Below are 26,664 nucleotides of genomic sequence, written 5' to 3' on the forward strand. Positions count from 1 at the left end.
AGGCAGGAAAGCCAAGGAGATGTGGTGGTTCCACTATTTTCTCCTTACATGGTATATAAGGATTCTTCCCACTCTACAAGAAGGCTCTCTCTCATTCTCTCTCTCTGTCGAACAAAATATAAAACCATGTATGGTATACACGTGTGTGTATTTTATATATTTATATAGAGAGAATATGTAAAAATATATTTATATATATATCACTTTATTTTTATATATATATATATATATATAATGTGTTATATTTATTACTGGACGCTAAGAGCAATATTTGATGTCTGCTGTTAGTCCTGGAATTCTACTTCACTCTACCGCTTCCCTGTCTTTATTGAAATAAAGCCTCTAACAGAGAAAGGGCTCCATCATCATCTCCAGAAATTGGTGGTAATTGTTCCCAATGGGGAATTCAGTGCGTCAGTGTTACAAAGCTTTACACAGGTTTCACACCGAGAATGACTACTATTTTCCATCCCTCTTACCCTCCACGCCATAGAACTTCTAGCCTGGTACTATAGCTGCTATTACACATTTCTTTAAAAAGCTACCCAAATCACTCTCCTGGGTGATTTTAAGCACTGGCAAAGAGGTCAGAGCTTTTCAGCAGGGAAATAAAACACGGTTCTCTGTGGGGTCAGCCAATAGTTTATCAGTTGCTCATCAAAAAAAAACAATAGTTTAAAAGGACACGCATAGTAAGAAAGGGAGAAAGCGGGTACAGGAGAAAGCTGCCAACAATGAAATAAAATTTTAAATTAATCCCTTGTCACTTTAATAGGGCTGCCACGTCATGGAAGGTGTGTTTGTTTTCAAAGGGGGGGAAACATGCAGAAATGTGCACTCATCACTCCCTCGACTGTGAACAGGGAAACAGCACAGGCTCTGTCCAGCGTAAGGTGAGGGAGTGTGAACACTGTGCTACACTGCTCGGCAGAAAGCATCTGCCTCAAACCCTTCAATTCTGGAATTCACTCCATTAAAATCTAATCATTAGCCAAGAAGGATTAACAGGCAACTCTTTTCATGCAAAACAGATATAAAATAAACACCAAGAGGGATACATACGGAGGGTCCTTCTTCATTCATAATTTTAGGTGGTGCATGAGGCCGCCTATTGTTTCAGCTCTTTGTTGCTCTCCAGCAGCCATCTCTATACAATGCAGAGTATTGTTTGAGTACTGGAACAAACAATTTAAGCTTTTTCTGTATATCTAAAAGTCCCTGCATTACCATCCAAGGAAACCTGGCGCTGCGACAAAGCTGACTTGTAACAGGTCTCAGCCTTCAAGCAAATTGCTCGTTAATGCACAACTAAAGTTTCTCTTCAGACCCTAATTAACCTATGTATCTCCAGAAGCATCCCCCCACCCTCCCCCAGTCCTACGCTCTCCAAAACTGGCCAGAATTTTTGTTTTGAATTTTATTTTATTTATTTTTTTATACAGCAGGTTGTTATTAGTTATCCATTTTATACACATCAGTGTATACATGTCAATCCCAATCTCCCAATTCATCCCACCCCCTCACCCCCCCCCACCCCACCGCCACTTTCTCCCCTTGGTGTCCATACGTTTGTTCTCTACATCTGTGCTGGGCAGAATTTTTCTAACACACCATTTTCCATTACACATGGATGCTGGTGGGCTTTAACAGTGGTGACGACTGTGACCAAAATACTGACTGAAAAAAAAGTTCAGACCAAAGCAACACCACGTCTGTTAACAGGGCAGCAGCAGGTGAGTGAAAAGGGAGGCTGGGACATCCGCGAAAGTTCCAGGGTGAAGCCGTCCCCCATCCGAGAAGCAGGCTTCATATGGAGAAGACAACCTCTTAGGACATGGCCACTACTTTAAAAGATCTCATAAACAAGACACAGAGAAGACTTACAGGATAATTCCAATCAAATAGGGCTAAAAAAAACCCACAAAAAAACAAAAAAACCCCACCAGACAAAATTAAGCTAATTTGTCTAGAATGGCACACATAGGTAGTAAACGTATAAAGAAAAGCAAGTTACAACTGCGACGCCCTCTTGGGGTCGGGAGGAATTCTGACTGGGAGAGAACACTTGAAGGAGGCAGTTGAATACTTCTTCACCTGATGATGATTACAAGGTTGATTATTTTTAAACTATAAATTACACATATGTTTTATGTACTTTTATGTCTATATATGTTCCATAACAAAAAATGTTAAGAGACCGAGACACACAGAGAGAGACAGACAGACACAGACAGAGAAAGATCAACCCAAAACCTAACACATTCCTTAGCAGAGCAGCGGCATTCCATACATGTTTAAGAGAATGGACACTGGGTTACAAAAGCACAGTACTGAGTCTTCTCCAATCACTTACTAACAAACTTCAGTTTGTTATGTTTACAGACTTCTTTGCAAACAGATGGGTGAAATGTTAAGAGTTCAGAAAAGATCACACAAATAGCCACAAATTAAAGACAACTTTCAGAAGAGATTTTCTATTTTATTTAGCATAAATAAACATTCTTTCAACTAGAAGTGATTCACATTGTTAGGATTAAAACATATCCTGTATACAATACACTGAAATTAAAACAATCTACAGAATTCTAAGAAAGAAAATGTAGAAAAGGCAAGATAAGAAAGCAAACGGATGGCAATAATCCCTCAGAACTTAGTAGAACAGGTAACATTCAGGAAGGCAGAGAGAAGGAAAGCAAAAGAGAGAAAATCAAAATTTCAGACTCTGCTTCTAAAATAAAGTGGTTGAAGTATTTGGGGGGCTGGGGTGGGGGGAGCGGCTGATATATTAATTCATTAAAAAATAAAAGGGAGAGGGACTATTTTGTAAGACAAACTGACGTTGCTGAGGAAGGCTTGAGCTCAGCTGCAAGGAGCCCAGTATATACATAGACACCACTAAATATAAACAGTCACGGAATAAACGTGCAGATACAGAGAGATAAAACAGATACAGTCAGAAACAATCCCTGGTAAGACTGCTTTTATATCTTTGTGTACATGCAGAAGTGCTAAATCTGGATCTAATTTCTTCACGACAAAACCCAGTTTTCTGCAACATCCTCACAATAAAGCAGAACCGAACTGTTAAGGAGAGGTATCGAATCTTCTCACACGCAGAGGGGGAATTTCTTCATATCTTACGGTGTGTTTTTAAAATGATCTTCCTTCACAGCGAACGAATCCAAACACCCTAGGAATTGAAGGCCCTGAGGACGAGAGTGAAGTAAGGCGGAAGGAAGGAAGAGAAATCCGCCTTCCAAAACAAAGCTGGTGTAGGTTCCAAGAAACAGCCAAGTAAAATAATCCTTCCAGAAAAGGGTAGAGAAACAAGGGAGGGGAGCCGGAAGGAAGGAGGGGATAATCACACGTTCCCTCCCAAACTGTAGATAGAAGGAATACGTACTGGCCAGGTCCTCGCGGGAGAGCTCTTGGGTTCACCTGAGTTTGTTTTATTAACCAAGCTCCTCCCAACCTCTCCTCCTCTCCCCCCTCCCCCCTCTCTCTCCAGCTCTCCTTCCCCCCCTCCCCCTTCACTCCCGACCCTCTCCTACAAATTAAAAGCTACAGTAAAATGAATTTCCACAGCAAAACAGCTGCAGACACTTTACCTCACCCCTGGGTGAAGAGCTGGTCACTTGATGTTCGGGGCGGGGGACAGAATACAGCCAGTACAAAGCAGCTCTGCTCTGTGCCCTTTTCAACTCACTAGTACCGGACACTCCTAAGTTTCCTGATGCCTCTGAGCTCATTAGACAAAGAACAATGAAACCAGGACTCCATTAAACTGCTGCTGGTTAAACTGGCAGAAAACAAAAGAAATCCGTCAGCAGGGCATGGGCCTCGCTCACATCCCTAGTGGGGTCTCACTCGACTCAACCACCCTCCTTGTGTACATTTTCCTTTCAATTCCAGAAAATTCATTTATATGTAGCCTGTGATGAAACAAGTGATAATTAAGTTCTGAAACAATGAACAGCTCTAAAAGTCCAGGAACTTGTAATGCTCTTCTCTTAAACTTTCAGAAGATCTGAAGATACAATCTATTCTTCCTTTCTCCCAATATAAATCACACCATTAAATTAAAAGGGAAGAATTCTTCTACCAAATTACACCTTAATGGCTCTTAACCCATAATTAAAGTATCACTAACAGCAGCTTAAAGCCACGGCCAACCAGGAGTACATTTATTAGGACCTAAGTTTTCAGCACTAAGTAATTATGTAAATAGAACTATCAGCCATCTTGAGAAAAGTCCATGGTCGAACCAGCTCCCTGGTCCCTTGAGGAAACTCTCTGTGACTGGCATCTACACAGGGCCTCCTCCCCTGCAGTCAGAGCAAAGTTAACAAAGCTACGTGCCAAAGGAGGGAGGAAAGCGAATTCCGAGGACTCTCCTCGCCTAGAGCCCTGATTACCGTCTTCCCTGATTATCACAAGAGTTTGGGAACCTAGACCAACAACTGGTTTCAGAGCAAAGAAGAATCCAGGTCAGACTCAGCTGTGCATCGTGATCCAAGATGCTGTCCCTGTGCTGCGGGCTGTGAAGGTCCCTGGGACAGAGCATGGCCCCTAACATCAAGGAGGTGATGATTAATTAAGGAGGCAAGACATCAAATAATTTTGGAGAGGTGGTGCGGTATAGAAGAATCACAGCCTAACTGAAACCACTTTGCTCCCCAATTCAATTCTGTCACAAACTTTCTGAATAAACTCGGACAGACAAGTTACCTCTCTAGGTCTCAGTTTTCTTGGCAAAAACGAGGCAAATGTATTAGCTATATCTAAGGCCCTGGATAGCTCTGCAATAATTAGATAATTAGAGAACATGAGACAGTATAAAATTAAGTGCTAAATTATACAGCAGCGACCACAGCTGCCGACAGAGAGACTTCATTGATTTCTGAGTCCACCACTTCCTGAGAGCCACACCAGGCACTGTGCCAGGACTCAGGGATACAGTGACCGAGACAAAGCCCCGCCTTCATGAGGCTTTCGGTCTATTAGTGGCGCATTCTCAGGAGTTCAGAGGGGAAAAAATGAAGGCTCCTTTTCAAGGAGATAGAGGCGAAACTGGGATTCAAGCGGGTATGATTTGAACATACAGTAGGAAGGGTGATGAATGATGAACTGGCTAACTTGAGAATTTCAGTAATAAACCAGAGACTTTTGAAAAGACACATTAAGACCCAAGCAGAGTTCTGCTAACTGGCTTATCACCAATGAAGGTAGTTAAGTTTCCATAAGTTAGCCAAACGCAGATTCTTCCTGCCCTTTGCCAATCATCTTCTCCTATCCCAACAGGTCCCCAGCCCATATCTATTTGTGGTTCATTTTTTTCCCTTAATTCTCTTTTCAATTATGTTTGTGGATTTCTATGGTGAAAGTCAGGAGCAGACACCCAGCAGAGAGTCCATATCTAAGCCATCTGGAGTCTACCCTAAATGTGGGGTTTTAGGAAGACCTTGCAGGCTATGAGAGAATTGGCTAAAAAAGACCTATTTGTGTGTAAGTTCCTAGAGAGGCTGAGGAAAGATGGTGCAGACACATGGTTTATTTTGTGGAGTAGAGCTCTAATACAAATAAGGAAAACAGTACAACTAACCTAGAGAATAATTAACCATCAACATCTTACCTTCTTAAGACTAAAAATTCAGAAAACTATCTTGTCCCTTATTTTTAAGAGACGTGAAACACGCCTGGGCCCTAAGTGAAATCAAACACTGCCCACCAACTGTACATTCCGTTTTGCAAATAACTTCCCTGGAATGCTGGTGAGCTGATAGATTTAATACGAATACTCTCAAAGTGCTGGACTTAAAAGGAACAATAACTATTCCAACTTTTCTTACCCCCCCCCAAAAATCCCATCTAAGATTTATGCCCATCTTCTAAACACCCTTTTGAGTTCAGAGCAGATGTGTGCAATGTTTACACTGAGAAAACCACTAGGACATAAACAGCCCACTATAAACACCACTCAGATTTTGCTGTGCTTTTCTTCATTTCCTGTGTATTTATTTTGGTGTTAAAATAATGTTAACTTTCATAATAAGGAAAATAGCAGCAGATGTTTAAACCAAACAGACTACAGCACATCATCCCACACATCTACTCAACTTTCAGAATCAAAGTTTCTTCCTCCCAATTAAGGAGGGAGCCTAGAAGACCACTCTCGTGTATGGTACCTACTAAACAACAGATCAACCTGGACAAGCTTTCCGTAAGCTTTTCCTCACCACCTGCAGACACAAAAAATTAACGTGGTATCAATTTCCTAATAATCCCTATATTCCTCTCTCAGGCTGATTATTATGCTTTGTTTTATTCTGAAAATATCTTATTACTCAATGACAAAGACAATCCAACAGAAAGTGCCTTAGAAGTTTTCAGTTTCTTGTTCACTGAAAAAAAATTCTTTTAAACTAACTGCAATGTTAATTTCACAGGAAACACGCCTGGTGGCCTGTTGCTTAGACCACTCTAAAACGGACTTGAGGACACAGGGGGGGCGGGAAGGGGAAGCTGGGACGAAGTGAGAGAGTAGCATTGACATACATACATACATACATACATACATACATACATACACACACTACCAAATGTAAAATAGATAGCTAGTGGGAAACAGCTGCACAGCACAGGGAGATCAGCTCAGTGCTTTATGACACTTAAAGAGGTGGGAATAGGGAGGGTGGAGGGAGGCTCCAGAGGCAGGGGATACAGGAGTATATGGATACGTATAGCTGATTCACTTTGTTGTACAGCAGAAACTAACACAACATTGCAAAGCAATTATACTCCAATAAAGATGTAAAAAAAAAAAAGTCTGCCTTTTAAATGAGTGACTTTAGAAACAGGATGATACTTAAAGCGGCAGATTCAAAGAAAGCAATTCACCAAAATTCGCATTCCTGGAACAAGTAGGATTAAAAAAAAAAAAAAAAAGACTACTTTAAATATGAGATTCTCATCCACAAAGTTAAATAAAACCAAGAATGAGATTTTTTCCTTGAAGGGGAAAGGGTAAGTTTTTGACTGCTTGGGCAACAGGGCTAAAGTTTCTACACGAAAAATACAAGTGGATCGGCTCACCCTCCCAAGTTTCTTCCATGTTTTCTCTTTCTAGAGCAATGTTCAGTTCACTATAGGCAGAGACATGGAAACTTCTCCTGCTGAATCAGAAGGGAGAAGTCTCCTTGATTTGTATGTGGTTAAACAAAAAACACTTCCCCTGCCAAGCTGAATTCCCCCGGAGATGTGTCTCCGGCTACTCAGACTCAGACCATTACCACTTTTTCAAATCGCACGTAGATAATGTTGGATTAAGAAATTCCCTTTTCTCTTCTTACTACTAATAGAAACAGCTTGAAATACTACAGGGCAGTGGGGAAATACCTCATGGTTTAGTAGGAGGTAATAAGTGGTAAGATTTCCGAGTTGTTTTTTTGTTTTTGTTTTTTAATTTAGCTTTCTGGTTGGTGGGTTGTGCAATCACTTCCACAAGGGACAGGAGTGTGGAGGGAACATCCTTCAATGTCAGAACTCTCCCAGAGCTGTACAGGAAACGGGAAATCAGACAAAGGGCCAGTCTGTGCTCTGTGACATGGGTGCCCTTCCAGGCCCCCAAACTGAATAGAAAAATTCTTCATTGTTTGGGACAATCGCTCTTGAACACAAAAACGCACTGTAACTTTCTGTTCCCCTCTACGTGAAAATCCAAAGTTCTTGCTGGCTGTTGGACTACAACAGGAATACTGTACGTAGATAGTGTAAGTATGAAAGCAAAAAAAAAAAAAAAGAGAGAGAGAGAGAGAGAAAATCTGGCATGTTTAACTTTTTACTTGGGTCCAGAAGTTCCTCCTCTAAAGAAAACGCCAACAGAAATCAAAAAAGAAATACAATTTAAAAGAGTTTAAAATGTGAGGAGTTAGTATGTTGCAAGCATAAAGCAAACTTTTAACAATGTATATGTCCCCACCTCCCCGCCCCTGCCCCGCCCCCACCTCCACTGTAACCCCTGAAGGCTAAGATACAAACAACAAACTTTGTCCTGAAAACAGTACCTAAGAACCGCTTGCCTTTCAAAGCACCCTAAAGTCTCAAGAAAGAGAACAAAATGCACAGAAGGCAATGAGAACCGGAAAGGAGGAGTGGCCTTGACCCAAGCAATAGGGTAGCAGTTTCTAGAAGGGAACATCTACCTTCATAGCACAGAATCCCGATGTTGTTGTTCATCTTGTCCAAGTACTGGTAGTTCAACAGGTCCATCTTCATAAATAGCATTTATTGGGCTAGCACAGAAAACCAGCTCTTTGCTTTCGCCCCGAAAAAGTACGTTTCCAAAATCAACTAGTGCTGAGCAGCTCCTGGCTCTTCTCTTAAACTTCACAAAGACGGAGGCCCGGCCTCGGATCAAAACAAAGTAAAAGTGAAAAAAAAAAAAAAGACGCACACAAAATCGAACTTGCAGAAAACCCTTCAAGGGTTCGTGGGCAGACGGTATACGTCCTGGATCCTCAATGGAGCATTTAAAAATCGTTTCAGAAGTCTTTACGGGTCTTTCTTCGACGTAAGAAAGGAGCAAGGAAGGAAAACCCGAAGCCCATTTCCTAGGACAAAGCCGCGCTCGCGCCGCTCACAGCCCGCTGCGAGTTCACTGCGCTGACACGCCGACTATGCCTGGAATGACTCGTATGTGGACGAGCTTCCTCTTCCCAGCGGGAGGGAGCGCGGAGCATGCTCACTGAATCCCCGGGGCTCTTCACATGTCAGGGATGTTTTCTGCACAAGATCAGGCTCTAAATGTACTAAGTGTTTGAAAGAAAGAGAAGGAGGAGGCGGAGAGTCTGCAGGAGGGGCCGGGGCAGAGCTGCTCTTGACAGGAAGCAGCCCTGCCGCTGCAAAACCGGAGGAGGGAAGAGAAAACCCAGGAAGTCGCTTTTTCAGGAGCTGAGTACAAAGTCAAAAATCCATCATGGAAGCAAACTTCCATGGAATTTAACTCTGGTGTAGCTTCACTTTCGGGTTTCAGAAACCCAAAGTGCTTTGCTGTGGTACATATACCACATATTTCTTTTCTTTCCTTCCTTCTCTTTTAAAAGTCGTTTTACAAGGTCCATTTACACTTTAACTGTATATTTAAAATTTCAATGTCATGTTACATATAACTTCTCTCATAATTCTCATAACAACTCACATAAACACGTCAGGGATGGTATCACCTTTTTACAGCAGCAGAAACTGGGGCTCAGAGGGATTAAATAATGGTATATGGCTCCCAAAATAGTTGGTAGAACTACTTTCAGAGTGTGTTATTCCCTTAAAACCTTCTAAAAAATAAGGAGGGGAAGAGGGAGAGAGAAAGATAAGGAGAAACAGGAAGAGAGAAAGAGAAAGAGAGAGAGTTTAAGGAAGTAAGACTACATATCCCAAACACGAAGCCTACCTGACACGATGGGCGGGAGGGATAAAATTATTTTCATTTTGCGCATAGGAAACCTGTCCCCTCTGTGTTTTAGAGGCTAACAGAACAGCACGCCAGCACATCACGTCTTACTGTAAGGACCTGGGCCTTAAACTTCACATCTCCAACATCCAGCACAAGTGGTGCCCAAAAGCTATTTACTGAGTCAGTAAATCACTGAAAGTTCAGAATCTTCAGCACGTGAAGAACACACTGGCAAAATAAAGGGGAAAAATAATTTTCTCTTTGGAGGTGGCACCTAGCTTTTGGCACCATGAATAGACTAGTAATTTGCCACAGGAGGTGTTTCTATGCTAATACTATTGTATGCTATTTGGAGATTTAGAAAATACCAAGGGGTGTGCTATACTGTAGACCAAGACTGGACATTGTAATACTCTAAAATAAGAACTGGATAAATAATTTCAAGGGCTTATATGTTAAAAGATCGGCAGTTGCACTTTGGGTAACAGGCATGTTCACGACAAGTTGTTCTAATAGAATCCTATTTGGAGATAAATACAACACCCAATACTGCTGCCGTCCCTGCTGCAATAGGAGTAACTGGCATAGCAGCAGGTGAAGGAGGCAACAGAAAAATCGAGATTTCACAAGCTTTAATTTACAAGGCTATTTATTAATGCTAGATTACATATTCTAGAATCTGAATAAGCTATACTGAAAGGTATGTACACCATCAATTGTAATTAAAATACTTGATGGCACTTGACGGGGAGGGTCAGAAGAAAACTCTTACAGCATCTAATATATATTATTGTACTTAATCTTAATATCTTTAGGTACAGATTCAAGTTCAACTGATAGTTTTGGTTCAAATTCAATTACCCAGCTGGTTGTGGAGAACAATTACTGTGCTACATTCTTTGACGTAACTTCTCAATCAGAAAACGTTATGAGTCATTAGCACACCCCATACGGGAGAAAGCTGGCGCACCTTGGAATCAGTGTGGAGTTTTTAAAAATCCTGAGGCTGTGGGTGCACCCCAAAATAATCTGAGGGGGTGGGGCCCAGTGTTGGGATCGATTTTAAAGAGTCCCAGGCGATTCTAACATGCGCCCAAGATTGAGAACCACCTCTTTCATCTCAGAGGGAAAAAAATCACCTGCCTTCAGATACTTCATTTTACACAACTTATTTCGAGAAGGAAACTTTTCTTTTTAAAGTTCAGTGATTTAACCAGATCCAAACAATCCAGTGGTAACGATATGAGTAAAATATTTAGTAACTTCCCTTTAATGACTCAGTGTCACTTACAATGTAGTTTTCACTCTCCAAGAGGCAACCACCCATGTGGACACAGGCCCACAGGTACACCTTGACCTGTGTTTGCAATGAGCAGAGGGAAAATAAAATCCCCAGCCCCCACCGCGTGTTTCCCACTAATCTGGACGCTACTGTGGTCCTACTTAGAGCTACAGACGAGGAGAGTGAACAGGTAGAAACTTTGACAGCAATTTGACAGAGTCATCTTAGGTCCTGTAAATCTTCCAGGCAGACAGTCTGAGAAGCCCCGCCCTGAAGGGTGGCGGCCACACCTGCCGACTCCGCAGGGCAGCCAGTCCCTGCGGCTGGACCTATCCTATCACAGCTCCCCACATCGTCCACCTTCCGCTTCAAGTAGTGAACTACCTACAGTTACTCTCGAAAACCAAATTATTTCATGTCTCAGTGCACACGCTCCCTCTTTGTGCAAGACTTTTCCAGCCTCTCTCCCAGCAAACACCCATTCTTCCTTCAGGACTTGGCACACGTCTCCTTTGTCCTGTGGGACCCCCGTCCCTCTGAGTCCTCACTCCCAGGCCTGTACCATCATTTGCCCACCAACATGCTTCCATCCTATGCACGTCCAGGCTTTAGGAGCAAGGGCTATGCCTTCTGTACCTCTGCAGGGTTGGTCTGGCAGGAGCCTGACACATGACAGGCCATCAATAAATTCCTGTTGAATCAAATCTCTAAGATGAAAACACCTCAAAGGCAGACTCTCCATCTCCCCCTCCCTACTCCCAGCACACACCAGATTATCTAACTCAACGTTTCTCCAACTGGATTCTGTCAGAATCTTCTGGGGACACAAGTCCTCACATCTGAGGAAAACTCATGTAGATTCTGATCAGGCTTCAGGTTATGGTCAACATATCCAGCGAAAAACGCCAAGCGCTGGAAAATGTCAGTGCTTCTCAAGTTCATTCACAGACTAACACTGTCATAATTAAACCACCAACAGGATTCTTCTTAAGGAAACTGGAAGGATGGTTCTAAATTTTATCCACCAAAAAAAAAAAAAAAAATCAGGTAGAAAGTTGGGTTTTTTTGGATGAAGAAATTTGATCTATCAGATATTTAAAACATAAAGCTACTGTATAGCACAGGAAACTATACTTGATATTTTGTAATAACCTATATGGGAAAGAACCTGAAGAAGAATCATATATATACATATATATATGTACACATATAACTGAATCACTTTGTTGTACACCTGAAACTAACACAACATTGTAAATCAACTCTACTTCAATAAAATAAAACAAATAAATAAAGCAAAGAACATTTTTGGGGTGGAACTGGAAAGAGAATAAGAAAAATGAAACAGATATTGTCACATAGTAAAAACTTTAAAAACTGTAAGAAAATGTTCAGACTATCTAATTCGGAATAGGGAAACATTTTCTAAGCCTGAAAAAGAATTAAATCAAAGAAAGAAGTCACAGAGGAAACTACTGTAGAATTTGACTGAATATACAAATTTTATGTTTCGTACATCTGAAAACACCAAAACCAAGTAGAGAGGCAAAACACAAAACAGAAGAATATATTTGTGACATATACCATGGTGGATGAAGGATGAATGTTCTTGGTATATAAACATTAAAGAAGAGAAAATAAGAAAAAAATTAATCTAAATTATTTTTAAATGAGCAAAGAACATGAGAAACAAATGGCCAATACAGTTTTAAAAAGCCTATTCGAGGGACTTCCCTGGCGGTCCAGTGGTTAAGACTCCACCCTTCCACTGCAGGGGGCACAAGTTCGAGCCCTGGTCGCAGGGAAGATCCCGCAAGCCACGCAGCATGGCCAAAAATATAAACAAATAAAAGATAAAATAAATACACTTTAAATTTTTTTCTTAAAAACAAGCCTATTCAACCTCATTAAAAATAGAAAAAATACAAATTAAAAACAATTAAGTGATTCTCTACCTGCCAAATTAACAAAAAGACAAAGCATTTCAATCTTATTTAATGCTGGTGAGGTGAGCTGCCATTGGAATTTGTGTCACTGCTAGTAAAAGTGTAAGCAGTCCATGCCTTTCTACAAAGCAGTCAACATACACATCAAGCTGTCTGTAGTGCTGAAAATGTTCACATCCTTTCCTTGCTCTGGACTCTAGTTCTAGAACTCTGTTTTAAGAAAATAATAAGATTTGGTCAAAGAATTACATAAAGATGCTTATCATGCTTCTATTTATAATAATGAAAATTTGAAAACCTAAAAGTCCAAAAATAAGGGAATGAATGAAAACTGTGGTATATCAATGACAGAATAGTATGCAACCATTATAATTCCTTCTAAAAAATATAATGACAGGGGCTTCCCTGGTGGCGCAGTGGTTGAGAGTCCGCCTGCCGATGCAGGGGACACGGGTTCGTGCCCTGGTCTGGGAAGATCCCACATGCCACGGAGCGGCTGGGCCCGTGAGCCATGGCTGCTGAGCCTGCGCGTCCGGAGCCTGTGCTCCGCAACGGGAGAGGCCACAACAGTGAGAGGCCCGCATACCACAAAAAAAAAATATATATATATATATATAAAATGACAGGAGAAAATGATATACTCAAAACATATGCTAATGGAACTACATATGTTAAGTGAAAACAAGCAAATAAAAAATATAAAAATAGTATGTACACTAAGCACCAATTTTGCTTATTTATAAGTATACACACATATGCAGAAAGAAATATACACACACATGTATTTAAAAGACTGTACTAGAGAAAACAATAATTCAGAAAGATACATGCACCCCAATGTTCAATGAAACACCGTTTACAGCAGACAGGACATGGAAGCAACCCAAATGTCCATCAATAGAAGAATGGATAAAGAAGATGTGGTACATACACACAATGGAATATTACTCAGCCATAAAAAGGAACGAAACTGTGCAATTTGCAGAGACGTAGATGGACCTAGAGACTGTCATACAGAGTGAAGTAAGTCAGAGAGAGAAAAACAAATATCGTGTAATACCTCTTATATGTGGAATTTAGAAAAATGATACAGATGAACTTATCTGCAAAGCAGAAATAGAGACACAGACTTAGAGAATGGACATATGGATACCCGGGGGGGAGGGGAGGGTGGGATGAATTGGGAGATTGGGATTGACATATACACATCACCGTGTATAAAACAGATTACTAATGAGAACCTACTGTATAGCACAGGGAACTCTACTCAATGCTCTGTGGTGACCTAAATGGGAAGGAAATCCAAAAAACAGGGGATATATGTATAGCTGTAGTTGATTCACTTTGCTGTACAGCAGAAACTAGCACAGCATTGTAAAGCAACTATACTCCAATAAAAATTAATTTAAAATGAAAAACAAGAAAAAAAAAGGAAAAAGTCAAAAGGAATAAAATAAATAAAAATAAATAAATGATTGGAAAGCATAGCAAAATGTTAACAGTGCCTATCTTGGAGGGGTGGGCATTTTTTACATTTTCCTGTGTCTCTAATTTACCTGCAAAGACTATATTCCTTATATAATCAATGTGAGGGTGAAGGAAGGTCCTCACTTTTTAAAAAGCAGGGACATATGAGAAAATATGCCCTGGTGAGGCATAAGCAATGGATCATTTGTATCTAATTTTTGAACACCATGAAATGTCCTTTTCATTAGGATTTAACAGCTAAAGATTTAAAAATTCCAAACATTTATTTAGAACTCTGTAAGATTTAAAGATGTTTATAATGAGGTATCTGTCCTAAAGAACAGTCTACAATATGGCGCTGTATGCCAATTGTATCTCAGTAAAACTGGGGGGCTAAGGAAAACAGTCTACAAGGAGAAACTCCCTGTACTTTAAACTTCCAGAGAATGTAGACATGTATGCATATGCTTTTGTCTTCTATTACTTACTAATTATTTCATGTATTAGTAACAATTCGCCAAACTAGACCATAAGCTTTGGAGCAAAGGAAAACGAAGCTTCAGTTCTTGGTATAAAGCTCCCCACAGTATGAAATAAGGGCTCCATGAATGTTCATTACGGCAGCGCCTCAACATCTTTGGGGAATAATGATGCCAAAATGATGACAGTAGGAAGCCCAGGCTAATGACTAGGTTAAATGGTTCTACTTGCTAGAGAGCTGGCTACCAGTTTAGAATAGAATCAGCAAAACTGTGAGCTGCTTCATAAAAGCCAAATGATCAAAATCACTCTCGAGACACTTATTAAAATATAAAATGCTGGGACTTCCCTGCTGGTGCAGTGGTTAAGAATCCACCTGCCAATGCAGGGGACACGGGTTCAAGCCCTGGTCCGAAAAGATCCCACATGCCGCGGAGCAACTAAGCCCGTGTGCCACAACTACTGAGCCCCTGTGCCACAACTACTGAAGGCCAAACGCCTAGAGCCCGTGCTCCGCAACAAGAGAAGCCACCACAATGAGAAGCCCACGCACCACAATGAAGAGTAGCCCCTGCTTTCCACAACTAGAGAAAGCCCGCATGCGGCAACGAAGACCCAACGCAGCCACAAATAAATACATAAATAAATAAAATTTAGGGCTTCCCTGGTGGCGCAGTGGTTGAGAGTCCGTCTGCCGATGCAGGGGACACGGGTTCGTGCCCCGGTCCGGGAGGATCCCACGTGCCGCCGAGCGGCTGGGCCCGTGAGCCATGGCTGCTGAGCCTGCGCGTCCGGAGCCTGTGCTCCACAACGGGAGAGGCCACAACAGTAAGAGGCCCGTGTACCGCAAAATAAATAAATAAATAAATAAATAAAATTTAAAGAAAGAAATAAAATAAAATGCTCTCATTAGCACATCTGCCAAGCAAGGAATATTTTAATGTTAAGTCTAACAATTATTTTTTCACAGACACCAGGAAAGGTAAATAACCCTACAGGGCTGCTTGGTCCCCCCCAATGGATTCAACTGCCCTCTTCTTTCCAGGATGCTAAGTAACCAATATATTTAACTAATGCTTTCATTTTTAAGTTTATTTTTCTCCTTACCACACATTTATTTTTTCAAATCACTTTAACCTGATATGTGACTAATAATCAAAAACCATAGCAAAGGAAGAAAGTTACGTCTGACTGTAACTTGATCTACATCATCAACTAACCAAAGAGCTGGACGTGCAGAAGTGCCATGTTTAAGAGCATCTCCAGACCCCACTGCAATCTATGGGCACATTCTTCAGTATAACATGAACAGTAACAGCAACAATGGTGATGATAATGTTTGTTAAATACCTCATTGGTCAAGGCACTCTCACTTTTTTATATTACCTTAATTACTAAGACAAGGTTGTAAGAGAAGGAAAGCATAGAAGAGGGTTTAGGTGAAAACAAACTTAGCACTGAGTGGTAAGAAAGAAGACTTAAGGAACGAAACTTTTTCTTTTAAATATTGTTTACAATGCAAAGTTCTGTGGCTCCTCAAAAGCTCAGCTAAAATCCCACCTTTCACAAGAACTCCATTAGCTAGGATTAATCTCTTTATGAGTCCACTGTATTTTAGGTTTACGCTGCATTAATTCTAAACCAAGGCAGACTACGAGATGATTTATGTATCTCTCCCCTACGTGATTATAAAGACTGTTTTGTACACAGTAGGTCTTCAACAGTGTACCTGTTGAATCAAAGAAGACACCAAAACAAAACAATTTTCAAATGCCTCAAGTATCAAGGATGCAAACCTGAATATCTATTAAGTTCTCTGTGTTTTTTACATTTTCTGTCAAGGAAAGAATTCCTAAATATATCACAAAACATTGCTTATTTCTCTAATTTGGAGTTGCTCACACTGAAATGACGATGAAAAATACAGTATTTTCTCAAATTTTTCACAAAAGCAAATGCCATTAAGCTGTATGTCTTGACTTTTTTTTTTTTTTTTTTTTGCGGTACGCGGGCCTCTCACTGTTGTGGCCTCTCCCGTCGCGGAGCACAGGCTCCGGACGCGCAGGCTCAGCGGCCATGGCACACGGGCCCAGCCGCTCGGCGGCATGTGGGATCTTCCCGGACCGGGGCACGAACCCGTGTCCCCTGCATCAGCAGGCGGACTCTCAACCACTGCGCCACCAGGGAAGCCCCATATCTTGACTTTTATTGTTTATAAAATAGTAACATTTCTAAGCTAAAACACTCTCAAGTTCTATTAAGTATGACTAGATTATGTGCTATAATATAATGGGATTTTAACACAAATATATGTACTTTTTAAAAAACTTAAAATGGTTCTTCAAAGCAAAGATTTAAACTTTCAATACAACAGCACCCTCTAAGGGTGAATTTTAAATTGCAAAGACAATTTTGGGAAAGCAAACTGCCTAATTTCTCACCTGAGTTCAAACACAATAAGCCTCTTACTTAACTTAAAAAGTCACAGTGAATCTCTTTTAACAAACAGTTCCACTCTCATTAAACTTTGCAAAAATTAAAAAAATCCTAACAAAATCAATTCTCTTGATATCAAATGAGTGAATAGGAAATCTGCTTTACTAACATGAATTTAAGATAAAAATAGCATTTAAACGTTCAGACTAGGATTGATATTTTAAATAAATCAGCACTGGGGAAGGAAATATAATTAATTAGCATTCCCAAGAAAGGAGAAATATCTTGCAAAACACTATAACTTACTAGTTTTAAACTAGTGCCTTATATGCTTGAAACAAATGTTTCCTTATTAACAAGAATGATTATTTTAGTGGTTTTCATTATTGTAGACAATTTAGTTCAGTAAATCCTGTTCAAAGAACCTTCATAAATAAAATATTATTCTGACATTCACATTCTCACCAGTTATTATTATCCACAGACGTATTCTTGCCAGGTTGGCTAGCACTTACTGCCATGGTAAAAACAGAAGTCCAATGGAGGAAAAGTCCTAAATATTTAACATCTGAAGGTCAATGTCACTGACAGTCCCAATTTCTGATTCAATCTTCACCTAGCAGTTCAATTTGCCTTCACAGTATTTCGTTCATTAGGCACCATTTTTCTACCTCCAGAATCACCCTTTCAACCAACTAGGATCCAGTCTAAAAAACAGACAACACACCTGTTTTTTAATAGAACTGTAATGCTTCCTCCCAACCTGTGCGCCCTTCCAGTAACTACCCCATGAGGTAACTACTATCCTAGCTTTTAAGAACATTAGATTAGTTTGACCACTTAATACAGATAGAATCATATGGTATGTACCTTTATGTGACTGGATTCTTGCACTCAACATTATGTTTATGAATGTTAGCCTTCTTTTTAAGTGAAGGTGAAAATCATTCCTTTTCGTGGCTGTATAGTATTCCATTGCTCTAACTGACCACACTTCATTCTGCAGTTGATGGACATTTAGGTAGTTTCTATCTGGAGGATATTATAAATAGTGCTGCTACAAATATTCTAGCCTCTGCCTTTGGTGAGCATGGACTGCATTTCTGTTGCATACATTCAGCTTGAGTAGATGCTGTCAAATAGTTTTCCAAAGTATTTGTAGCAATTATACTCCCGCCGGCCGTGTATGGGATTTTAGGTTGCTCCACACCCTTGCCAGCACTTTTTCATCTCTTCATTCCTGCTACACAGGGAGGTATGCAGCAGCCTCACTGTGGTTTTACTTCACACTTCTCTGACCGAGAGTAAAAACATTTAAATGCTCCTAAGAGGCAGAGGGATAGGATTCACCACACAGAACAGTGGGGTAAGGGTCTATCCACTGGCTCTCAAACAGAACCATTTTGCTTCCCTCAACCCAGGGGACCTTTGGCAATGTCTGGTTGTCACAACTTGGCGGTACCACGGGCCTCTAGTGGATGGAGGCCAGGGATGCTGCCAAAGACACTACAATGCACAGGACAGCCTCCCTGAGCGAAGAATTATCGGGACCAAAACGGCAGTAATGCTGCTGCCAAGGAACCATTATCTAAGCGGACGGTTGTTAGAATCATCCCCCTTAGTCATGTAATCAAGGTAATCGATGGCCGGTACAGCTCAAGAGGTCAATTTCCTGCTGTCTTCAATTTCCTCAAGCTGAAGGAACAGAAAGACAAAGGGTATTTACTACGTGCTGGGTGTGGGGCCTGGCACATGGCAGAGCGCTAGGTTCTCTCAGGTATCTTGTTTCTTGTTAAATCCTCACAACAATGCTGGGAGGTACTTTCACCATTTTATAAATGAGGAAACATATCAGGCTGAGAAGCTTGTCCAAACTCACACAAAGAGTGTAGAACTGGGATCTGAAGCTGTGATTTTCCACTCTACCCAGGGTCTTACTTTTAACCAAAAATAAGAAGAGTTTTTAAAGTCTACAATGACTTATCTTGCAAGGGGCGAGTTTCACTCTAGATTTGCAAAAAGCAGCTGAATAAAAACTAGGAATGAAAACTAGATCATTTGCAATGTTAAGTTAACATGCACCTGTAAGAACTGTACCCTAAACTTTTTCAACAAATTCATCTTCTTCACCACGCCGTGATCTTTAAAGTTAGATCTGTGCCTTACTTTTCTCTGTATATGCCCCATAGGTTTCCAAGTAGGCTTAGCAGATGGGCGACATCCCAGCCTCCCAGGGAAGCGCCAACTACCAACGACTGTGGCCCCAGTAACAGGAACCACGGCCCTGGGGAGGGAGTCAGACCCTAGGGAAGGAGAGAGGAGAGCCTGGGACTAACCCAAGCAGGAAAGGGCTGTAGGTGACCATGGCCACCTACAGGTGCAGACAGCAGTGGCTCCCCTCCCCCAAAGGAGGAGAAAGAAGCTAGAAGCTGAAGGGGTGAGGAACCCTGACTTCCTGAGCTCTCAGCACCTCATGCTGGTTTCCCAGCACAAGAGAGCACCAGACCCAGAGTCAGAACCACCAGGGTCCTATCCTGCTCGGACCCACTATCAAGGGATAGTGATCAAGGAAATCTACCTCCCGGCCTCAGTTGCCTCATCTGCAAAAGGGGTAGATCGAGCGAACCTCCCCTGCCCAGCACAGACCCGGCTATCACAGGGGTCCAAAACCACAAAGTGCGCACAAACGTAGGGCACGACGGCCACCATTCTTCCTTAAGATGAGTCTTCCTCTGTATCCCACGAGGAGAAGCGGGGCCTGTTCAGACAAGGAGACGGCCCCACCCTGCCCCACCCCAAGAACCTCAAACAGAAACAGCATCCATAAAAAAGCAGCGGGAACAAAGGTCCTAGTAGCCCTTTCCTTCAGCTTAATGAGGCCGTAGTACATGGATTTCTGAAAGGAGAGGCCAGCAGTCCCGAGGCATTCATTCAAGCCGGAGGGGACCTGCGAAGGTATCAGCACACACCTTTTTTTTTTTTTAAACTTTAAAAATATGATCATAATGCACGCTCAGTTAAATTTAGCATTCTTACCCTACAAGCTGTCAAATATTCAAAACTCACATGGACTACTCACCCATCACTTAAATGAAACAAAAGCACATCCTGAAGATGGCATTAAAAACAGGGTCTAGTACTCGACACGACTTACTCTGCTGACGGAACACAAGATGCACCACGTCTACTACCACCCCCCAGGCCTTGCCTCCCGTCCACCCCGCTTCACAGACACACTCTTCTCTCCTCCTCCTCCACTGTATCAGAATCAGCCGTAAAATTCTCAGGTTCTGGACAATTCCTCTCTTCTCTTTCGCCCCTCACCCCCATCCAACTGCAGGCTGCCACTTTCATTTGCAATCTCAATAGTTTCATATTTTATAATAAATGATGGTGATTATTATTTAGAAATGGTTGTTTCTGGATGAGCTAATGAGTTTCTCTTTGGTTTTTGTTACTGAAGGGATGTGAAGAGTGAATTAGAGCTGTCCCTCCAGGGCAAAAAAGAGAGAGACATTTTTTATCACAATAGACATGAAGAATATTGTTTAGCTCATTTTCAGCAACAGTTAACTGTGAGAGGCCTCCAAGTGCCCGTTTTACATTTCTTTGGGGAGAACACCGAGGCTAAGTAGAAGAGATCTGTCTTTTCTCTCCAAAAAAAGAATGAAAAAAACTAAAATTACCAGTTGCCTCTAGTTCTAGGTGAGGCTAGTTACGAGAGGGTTAAGGAGCCTGACCACTTCACCCATAAAAGTGTCAGGTATAATCCTATTACTTCGGAATGCCTATCGGTGTTCTGTAACAGTCCGGTTATTCAAGGATCACCGCGACAGGATATCTGTGCTAACAGCCCTGTGCGAGCTGCCAAGAAGAAAATTATGAACCTCGTTGCAGGAATGCCAATTTACACTGCATCTAAGTAAATGCTTCTTCCTGCTCTCTCTTCCCCATTTCCCCAGTAAAACAAGTTTTAAAAAGAGAGAGGGAAACACGCATAAGAACAGCACTGCACCTGCACACTTAGTGGTGTCTACTCCCAAGAACCACCACGAAATGGCATTACTTTATTTGCAGACGTGCTAAAGGTACAAACGGCTTGGAGCACAGGCTGAACCACTTCTAGTTTTGGGTTTTTTTTTGTTTTTTTTCACTTCTTTATTGGAGTATAGTTGCTTTACGATGATGTGTTAGTTTCTGCTGTACAACAAAGTGAATCAGCTATATGTATACATGTATCTTCATATCCCCTCCCTCTTGCGTCTCCCTCCCACCCTCCCTAACCCACCCCTCTAGGTGGTCACAAAGCACTGAGCTGATCTCCCTGTGCTATGCAGCAGCTTCCCACTAGCCATCCATTTTACATCTGGTGGTGTATATATGTCAAAGCTACTCTCTCACTTCGTCCCAGCTTCCCCTTCCCGTGTCCTCAAGTCCATTCTCTACGTCTGCGTCTTTATTCCTGCCCTGTCACTAGGTTCATCAGTACTGTTTTTTAAGATTCCATATATATGCCTTAGCATACAGTATTTGGTTTTTCTCTTTCTGACTTACTTCACTCTGTATGACAGTCTCTAGGTCCATCCACCTCACTACAAACAACTCAATTTCGTTCCTTTTTATGGCTGAGAAATATTACATTGTATATATGTGCCACATCTTCTTTCTCCATTCATCTGTTGATGGACATTTAGGTTGCTTCCATGCCCTGGCTATTGTAAATAGTGCTGCAATGAACACTGTGGTACATGTATCTTTCTTTTCTTTTTTAAATAAATTTATTATTAACTACTTATTTATTTTTGGCTGCATTGGGTCTTCATTTCTGTGTGCGGGCATTCTCTAGTTGCAGCGAGCAGGGGCTACTCTTCGTTGCGGTGCGTGGGCTTCTCATTGCGGTGGCTTCTCTTGTTGCAGAGCATGCGCTCTAAAGTGCAAGCTCAGTACTTGTGGCGCACGGGCTTAGTTGTTCTGCGGCACGTGGGATCTTCCCGGACCAGGGATCAAACCCGTGTCCCCAGCATTGGCAGGTGGATTCTTAACCACTGCGCTACCAGGGAAGTACCTATCTTTTTGAATTATGGTTTTCTCAGGGTATATGCCCAGTAGTGGGATTGCTGGGTCGTATGGTAGTTCTATTTTTAGTTTTTTAAGGAATCTCCGTACTGTTCTCCATAGTGGCTGTATCAATTTACATTCCCGCCAACAGTGCAAGAGGGTTCCCTTTTCTCCACAACCTGTCCAGGATTTATCGTTTGTATATTTTTTTGATACCATTCTGCCCCGTGTGAGGTGATACCTCATTGTGAACCACTTCTAGTTTGACCTGCAACCACCAAGGAAAGGTAACTGACACATTTTCCTCTGGAGGGCTGACACACAAAACAGAAGCCTCCTTCCTCTTTTTTTTTTAAAGATGTATTTATTTGTTTATTTTATTTATTTTTGGCTGCGCTGGGTCTTAGTTGCGGCATGCAGCATGTTTCATTGCGGCATGTGAGCTGCTCTCTAGTTGTGACGTGTGCGTTTCTCTCTCTAGTTGTGGCTCACGGGTTCCAGGGCGCGTGGGCTCTGTAGTTGTGGCTCACGGGCTCTCTCGTTGAGGCGGGCAAGCTCAGTAGTTGTGGTGGGCAGGCTCAGTTGCCCTGCGGCATGTGGGATCTTAGTTGCCCAACCAGGGATCGAACCCGTGGTCCCCTGCATTGGAAGGTGGATTCCTTACCACTGGACCAGCAGGGAAGTCCCCTTCTTCCTCTTACCGAAGCGAACCTTCCAATCATCTTCTGACAGAGCACCGCAGTGTGTTTGCTGTCTTCATGTCATGATTAATGAAAGAATCAGCTGCGAGTTTTAATAAACTGGGAAGGCCACAGAGGAAAAAGATACATGAACTCTTTCTGGACCTTTCCTCTTATTCATCTGGCACGTGGCCCGCTATTCTTCATGAAAGAGAAAAATCATGCCCTCAATTTTCACTCGTAAACGCACTGAATGGAAAGAGCATCTGAATAACTTGCCCCACAGGCACTTATAAAATGTTTAAATGCCTACAGTGTACACTTAGTACATGAATGTGAAAATATTTTGAAGACCCAGAAAGTTTGCTATTTGGCTGTTGATAGAAGGCACTACACAAAATGTACCACCCAGAGTTTGTTATTATTACTACTACTAAAAGAGCGTTGCTGAGCCCCAGAGGCACAGGCGTCTCCGATGCTCCCCATATGCACCTCTTATCGCCAAGCCTCAGATACAAATTTATCCTGTCCAGGGTCAGGAGAGAAGTAAAAATCTAGCATTTAAACCCAACACAGATACAATTTTCATGCCTCCAAGAAGTATGCACTCGTCTTCAGAACCCTAGACATATGGGAAGCAAGACACGCGATAAACAGTATGGACAGGGTGCCACATTAACCCAGGGACCACTTCACTGGCCTAGAACAGGATGGGGTCCAAAGATGAAGCCAACACGGTCCCTGTCCCTGAAGAGCTCATAACTGATGACAGACCACAGGAACCACAAACAAAAATAGAAGGCAGAGGAGGGAGAAACACTATTTTCTGAAGGGACTTAGGGGTGAGCTTCATGAAGAAAGTGGCACATTTGTCTGGGCCCTTAAAAGAACAGAATTCCAAAGTGGGGTTGAGTACCCCATTAGACATAAACAAAAGTAAATATTTGATATAACTCATCAATTATTCCAGAGGCATATGAAGTGAATTTTGATTACTGGGGACAAATGTAACTTAAATGATAGAAATATTTGAAATGTGCAATTCTGGAGGCCAGGAGTTAGTCAGAAGCAGGTTCCAATCTTGGTTCTGCTACGAACTAGCTCTGTGAGTTGAGGCATATAACTTAACCTCTCTGGTCTAGTTCTCCATCTTAGGAAAATGGGGATGATGGCGGCACCCCCAAAAGGCAGATCCTCTCCGTGGATGCCAGCACTCTTAGCAGGGCACTGAACACAGCCTGCTCTGGTCTCGAATGGCTTTACCTCCCCTATAGGCCAAGAGCTTCCTGGGGTCCTCTGCTTAGTCTGAAACACTCAGCACAGTGCTAGTACTAGCAGACACCCCCTAATTGCCAAATTCTCCTCCTTCTGCTGAATTTCTATTTACTATGAAAATACTTTCCTTTGTTCTACAAGTTGTGAAATATGCCAATTTCAAAACCTGAGTTTTACCTGCACTCATCAGCACATCTCTATCCCACTAGGATTTTTTGTTTGATTAATGTTACAGGTTTAAAATATATATATATATTTCTTTGGGGACTTGGGTATAAGAAATGCCAGTGGAAAATCATTTGAATTTAGTTCTCAGAATTAAAAATTAAGTAACTGTGGGATCCTAAGAGAAGACTTTTAAGCATTACGTTAACTGAACCTGCATTTCAGCTTTGCTCCCACAAATCAAGGAAAACGCGGAACACCGAAGGGCGACCAGTCCACTGCATGCTTCACTTCATCAGGGCAGCCGTGGCACCAAAGAGCAAGATGATCACACACTACAGTCTTCCCCAAAATGCACACATATACCCTGCTTGTTTCTATTCAGACACTAAGTGAGAAGGACCTGAGCTCACTGATTTCACAGCCAAAATTCCTGCCATACTGGAGAGGAGGACCCTCAGGATGGAGCGCTGCTAAGCAAGTACTTGAGGCAGCTGCCTGTAGCCCCTGCACTCCCAAACACATCATGCAGCAAACTGCTACCCCGGAAAGAACAATCTCATTTAAAACTGAGAAATAACGAGAAAGGAAAGAACAATCCCATTTAAAACTGAGAAATAACGAGAAAGGAACCGTCACTGAATGATGCAACTAATGTGCAAGATAAAAGAAAGAAAGGGCAGTTACAAATGACAGCCAGTTAAAGAAACACAGCAGAGAAATCATGCTGCAAAGAATCTGAAATTTATGAACCAACATTTCTCTATGAGATTAAAAAGAAAGGCATAAAAAAAAAAGAAAGGCATAACCTCTTTGAAATAAGAGCTCAAAGAGGAAACAGTAAGGCAACAAGGGGAAATGAAGAGAGCGAGCAAAGTTCAGGGAAGAAATAGAAAAGAAGAATTAGGCTACAATAGAAATGGATACCACATTAAGAACAATAAAAGAGAGACATTGATGAAAACTCAGTTCAGTCTATGAAGGACAGGCAGGGTTCAGGAGATCACAGGGATTGGTTCAAGGATGAGCAGACACCTTGTCCATGTTTTCTGCAGACTTTCTGGAAAGAAGCCTAGGAGAGCTATCAGAAGAGACATTCTTCTCTGGTGAACATGGTGCAACCATCCTGCTACTACAAAGGAGGTCAGCCAAGGACAAAGCCACATACCAAGAAAATCACAGAGAAGTTAAGCCAGAACCTGAAAACACCAGGATCCTTTGAATCAAACTGCACCTGGAGCCCACCCTACCGTCACACTGTCCCACTATGTGAGTTAATAAATTCCTTTTGTCTTTAAACTCATTTTGATTCAGTTTTCCATTATCTACATCGTAAGCTTCTTCATATGAGATTTTTAATACTAGTAAAAGAGAAAAAGGAGAGTTTTTCATATTTTTAAAATAACATACCACAAAGACAAAAGAGGAACAGCTGAAAAGTTATTCAAAACAATAAGAGAATATAGCAAAATGACTTGTTGTAAAATTAATTTATCAAAATCCAATATAAAATTAACCTTCTATGTGTGGTAGACACAATCTGGTGGCTCATTCAAAATACACTTCCAACTCCCTTCCCTTCCCTATTATCTCCACTGGAGGGACTGAGAAAACTAAACACATACTCTGTATACCAGAGTTTCTTATAGCCAGGAGTAGCAATGTAACACAGACCTGTCCAGTGAGACATAAACAGAAGTCTGCTTTGGGCTTCTGGGAAAGCTCTTGTTTTAAAAAAAAAAAAATTCAGATATGGGGCATGACACCATTTTTTTCTCCCTTTCCTGACTTACTGTCTTAATGCAAATGTGATGCCTAGAGATAAGGCAGCCATTTTGTGACCATGAGTGAAAAACATGAGAAGGCTACAAAAGAAACTTAACAGTGGTTACTTCAGAAAAACTAGGAACTTGAGATAGGAGGGATTTTCTTCACTGCCTGATTCTCTTTACTTTTTTTTAAACATCTTTATCGGAGTATAATTGCTTTACAGTGTTGTGTTAGTTTCTGCTGTATAACAAAGTGAATCAGCTACATGCATACAGAGATCCCCATATCCCCTTCCTCTTGAGCCTCCCTCCCACCCTCCTTATCCCACCCCTCTAGGTGGTCGCAAAGCACTGAGCTGATCTCCCTGTGCTGTGCAGCTGCTTCCCACTAGCTATCTGCTTTACATTTGGTAGTGTATATATGTCCATGCCACTCTCTCACTTCATCCCAGCTCACCCTTCCCCCTCCCCGTGTCCTCATGTCCATTCTCTACGTCTGTGTCTTTATTCCTGTCCTGCCCCTAGGTTCATCAGAACCTTTTTTTTTAGATTCCATATGTATGTGTTAGCATACAGCATTTGTTTTTCTCTTTCCTGAATCTCTTCTTAAAAGCACATTTTATAACAAAAACTGGTAAATAAAGCTTTTGTTTTTTTT

The 26,664-nt window shown here is 41.6% G+C and overlaps 1 protein-coding gene across 6 annotated transcripts in view; it reads right to left on the reverse strand.

Moving 5' to 3' along the window:
* Nucleotides 1-26,664, reverse strand: part of VGLL4 (vestigial like family member 4) — a 151,532-nt gene that overhangs the window by 70,298 nt on the left and 54,570 nt on the right. Inside the window, exon 1 of one of the 6 annotated variants that reach the window (XM_060023063.1) lies at nucleotides 8,202-8,717. The exons of the other annotated variants lie outside the window; for them this stretch is intronic. Within the exon in view, the coding sequence (XP_059879046.1) occupies nucleotides 8,202-8,283 (82 nt within the window). The 5' untranslated portion in view covers nucleotides 8,284-8,717. Of the gene's footprint in view, nucleotides 1-8,201; nucleotides 8,718-26,664 lie in introns of those variants that run through there. 6 annotated transcript variants of the gene reach the window in all.

The sequence above is a fragment of the Delphinus delphis genome, chromosome 10 (assembly GCF_949987515.2).
Source record: "Delphinus delphis chromosome 10, mDelDel1.2, whole genome shotgun sequence".
Taxonomy (NCBI): Eukaryota; Metazoa; Chordata; class Mammalia; order Artiodactyla; family Delphinidae; genus Delphinus; species Delphinus delphis.